We start from the raw sequence: 3,984 nt of genomic DNA, 5'->3' as shown, positions 1-3,984 counted from the left end.
CCAAATTGCTTGGGCTCTGTAATTTATACCCTATGAAATGCATGGTAGCTGAATATGCAATTATTATTTTATTTGTTTGGGTAATCATGAGCTGCTCTGTATAAATTTCTTTGTCTTAAATAGATTTGCTACGTTTTTGTAGAGTTTTTGGCTGTCATATTGAACCGTTCAAACTAAAGAAAATGAATTGTTTCTCCATCAAATGTGGCTATTGCCCTTAATAAATATTTTCCCATGTTCTGGGAGGCTAGGCAACAGAGATCCTGTTAACTTTAGCCAAATGTTAATTGAATATTTTTAATTATGAAAGATTTACCACTAATAAATACTTTATTTTTAGGAAAGAATTAGAAAAACTACGAAAAGATTTGGAAGAAGAAAAGGCATTGAGGAGTAACCTAGAGGTAATTCAGTTTTCCCCATATTGAGATTGCAGTCAGCATAAACTGGATGTGTTTTTTTTTTTCTCCAACCTAATTAGGTTAGTGATTTCACTACAAATTATGCTGCCCTGCTTCAGTTGGACACTCCCTGTCGCTTGATAGCCATTTAATTAATCTCTTGTCGACTCCCTGTCACATTCCACTCATTCATTTAGCAAATATTTGTCAGGCACTTTCTTTCTTAGGCACCGTGTGTCTACTAATGTGAATAGCGCTTAAAAGTTTCTATGTCAAGTTCCACATCTTTTTTGCTCAACATTGCTTCTGCCTTGAGGTAGCTGTATGTAATTCTCTCCTCTTCATCCTGAGTCTTCATTTTGTATACTTCTTTCTGAATACATTAGAGAAAGTTGTACCCTGCCATTTTTCAGAGGCTCTTCCCATTCTCCATTTAAGCATTTTGTACTCCTCCTTATTTTCATCTTGTCTCATTACTTGTCCATTTTCTTATCAGCATTGTAGGATAGAGATAACGTGGGGCTAGCATTTGGAAGACTTGAGCTCCAATTCTTATTACACTAGTGACTAACTTTGAATTCTTAATTCTATGTCATTTAGACTTTAACTCTTTCTGCATATTACCTCTTTGGTTACACATAACAAGTTGTAAGGATTATTCTTCCTGGTTTAAGGATAAGGAAACTAGAGTTTAGACTTGATTAAATAACAGCAGTGTAGTTGAAATTTTTAACAGAAGCAGCCAGACTTCAGAATTTTTGCTTTTAATGATTATGTTATGCTGTCTGTACTAGCTTGGGCAAGTCACTTAATCTCCTTTAGCTTTAGTTATTGTGGTAATATATGTAAATGTAATTTGTAAGTTACCAGATACTTCACATTTACTTTTGTGTGTGATACTCTGTTCCTTCCTTTCTGTCTGTGAAAATACTAAGAATTTTCCTCTGTTTGCCCCCCCCCCCCAAAAAAAAAAGCCCTCCTTCAGGTCCCAGTGCTTCTTGATCTACCACAGTCCTTTTATTTTTATTTTAGGATTTATTTAGGATTAAAATGTTTTATTTTCTGTTTAAGATTCATTTTCTGTAAAACAAAACAATCACCCAGCCAAACCAAGCCTACATTTTGTGGCCTCTGATTCTTCATCATCAGTTTAGTGCTTAACTCCTTTGCATTTTAGGTTAACTGATGCAAAATCCAATGTTTCTTCTTCAATTTCTGTAACATTTTCACTTTTACCACTGCCTCCTTTTCAGAGGTGTGTCTTGGTTTGTGTGATACTGCATTCTTCTGTCTGTAACTTTATCTCTTTTTCCTTTCCTGTAGCCTAAATATGGGTGTTCCTTCAGTACTATCATTGGCCTTCCTCTCTGCACATTCACTCTTTGGTTATCTAAACCCGTGAATCCATTGATTAGTTCTAATGTATCTCCTCTCTAAATCTAACTCTTCTCTTCCCAGCTTCTGTCCTATATTCCCAGCTATTAGGCCCCCTAGATGTTCTACTAGGAGCTCTGGTAGCATAGTGGCTAAGGCACTTGACTGCTAACCAGAAGGCTGGCGGTTCAAACCCACCAGCCACTCCTCGGAAGGAAGGTTGGGCAATCCTACTTCCGTAGTGATACTGCCTCGGAAACCCAAGGAGGGGTCGCTATGAGTCGGGGCCGACTCGACGGCACATAACAACAACAACAACAGATGTTCTACTGGGAACTTATACTTAGCTTGTCCTCAATTAAATTCATCATCTTCCTTTTCTGTTCCTCCTGATTGTCTATTTCTGCTGATGGCACATTTATTCTAATCATCAGACATTGCACTTTTGCTTTCTTTTAAGTCTGTTCTTTCACACTTACTTGCTTTCTTGCTCTCTCTTTTTATAATTTTGATTTCGGTGAAAGTTTACAGAGCAAATTGGTACTCCATTCAACAGTTGATACACATTTTGCTTTGTGTGACATTCATTGCAGTCCTCACAATGTAACAGCACTCTACCTACTTTCTCCCTGTGTTAACTGTTCCTCTTAATGCGTCTTCCCTCTCTCTTCTGCCTTCTGAGCTTTATCACTGGGAAAATGCTGCCTTTTTGATCTTTTATAGTTGATTTTTCTAATGAGTGCATACCTTCCTGATATTACTGTTCATCTTATAGGTCTGTCTGTGATTTGGCTGAAAGTTAAGCTACAGGGATGAGTTTAGTTGCAGGCTTTAAGGGTGTCTAAGGTCCACAGTCCAGGGGAGTCCATCAATATCTGTCAGACCAGTAAGCCTGATCTTTTTTTTATGATTTTGAGTTTGGGTTCACATTTTTCTCCCACTCTCTCTCTGATCTCCTGTTGTGATCTTTTTGAGAATGGTCAGCAGTGGTGGCTGGGTACCATCTAGTTCTTCTGGTCTCAGAGTCATGGAGGCTAGGGCTGGTTGGTCCATTAGTTCTTTGAACTGATTGCTTCCTTGTGTCTTTGATTTTCTTCACTCTTACTTGTTCCACACAGGAAGAGACCAATAATGGCACCTTAGATGGCTGTTCACAAGCTGTTAAGACACCAGTCACACTATTCACTGAAGTCGAATGTAGAACATTGTCTTTGTGGACAGTTTAATGCCACCTTACCTTATTGTCCCAAGACTATGGTCCTGAGCCCTCATGCCCAGCAACACATTCCCCTCAACATGTTTATATGACTAAGAAGTTTTCATAACTTTGCTCCCTGTATGCTCTACTCTATCCATGGATATATATGCAGCTCTTATAAACACATAAGTAGGCATATCTTCTGTCAGACTTCGGTATATTCATGATTGCACTGTCCCTTACTTTTAACTCTTCATTATTTCTATTTTTCCCGTTTTGTTCTTTTTAGCTTGCTCCTGTTTCTCTCATTCTTGTCTTCATATTAATCTTTTCTTGCTTAGGTACTTTCAGGACCTTTCTATTACTTCCTAAATGAAGTTCAGACTTCCTCACTTAGCTGATTGTTCCTTTATTTCTTTGTCCTAGTTCATTCTTTCTTTCCTCACTTACTAAGCCTTGATTGTGCCTTTTAGTTGATTAATCTGAAGTTTTATTCTTACTGTATTTTTCGGGATTGTCCTTTTGCTTCATCTTGTCATGCTCACTTTCTGTAGATTATCAAGGTCCAGCTCATCCATCACCTTCTTTAAATTAGTATCAGTCTTCCTCCAATTAAACGTAATTTTGTCTTCCTCCAAATTCACATTCTTTGAGTTGGGAACAATGACAAGTGTTTTCTTTTTTTGTTTGTTTATTTTATTAAGTGATGTGTAAGGAGTATTTTTCTGTCTTATTAGTATTTCATTATGTATCATGTTATGTGCATGCCTTGTTCCTCTCTAAACTATTAGACATTTTAGGGTGGAGATCCTTGTCTGTTTCATCTTTGCCCGTGTATCCTATCACAGTCTGTCTGTATACATATTAGTTACCTAATGTTGAATTAATACATATTAAATGTTAAGAATGTTTTAAATTCACAGTATGTCTGTGGGATGTAGAATGGAGACCTTTTTAAAAGTGTTTCTTGATTTTTATTCCTTACATTTTATGCATACATTTATATGTTTA

At 37.0% G+C, this 3,984-nt stretch overlaps 1 protein-coding gene across 1 annotated transcript in view; it reads left to right on the top strand.

The window, feature by feature from the left end:
- LOC103193166 (CD2 associated protein) overlaps positions 1–3,001 on the top strand; it is a 123,521-nt gene extending 120,520 nt beyond the window's left edge. Inside the window, exons 17-18 of the mRNA XM_042780327.1 lie at positions 341–404; positions 2,894–3,001. Of these exons, the coding sequence (XP_042636261.1) occupies positions 341–404; positions 2,894–3,001 (172 nt within the window). The remainder of the gene's footprint in view (positions 1–340; positions 405–2,893) is intronic.
- The last annotated feature ends 983 nt before the right edge of the window (positions 3,002–3,984 follow it).

Source organism: Orycteropus afer, unplaced genomic scaffold (genome assembly GCF_000298275.1).
Source record: "Orycteropus afer afer isolate SDZICR_OR568_19922 unplaced genomic scaffold, OryAfe1.0 scaffold00034, whole genome shotgun sequence".
NCBI lineage: Eukaryota > Metazoa > Chordata > Mammalia > Tubulidentata > Orycteropodidae > Orycteropus > Orycteropus afer.
This window is presented reverse-complemented; position numbering and strand designations above follow the sequence as displayed.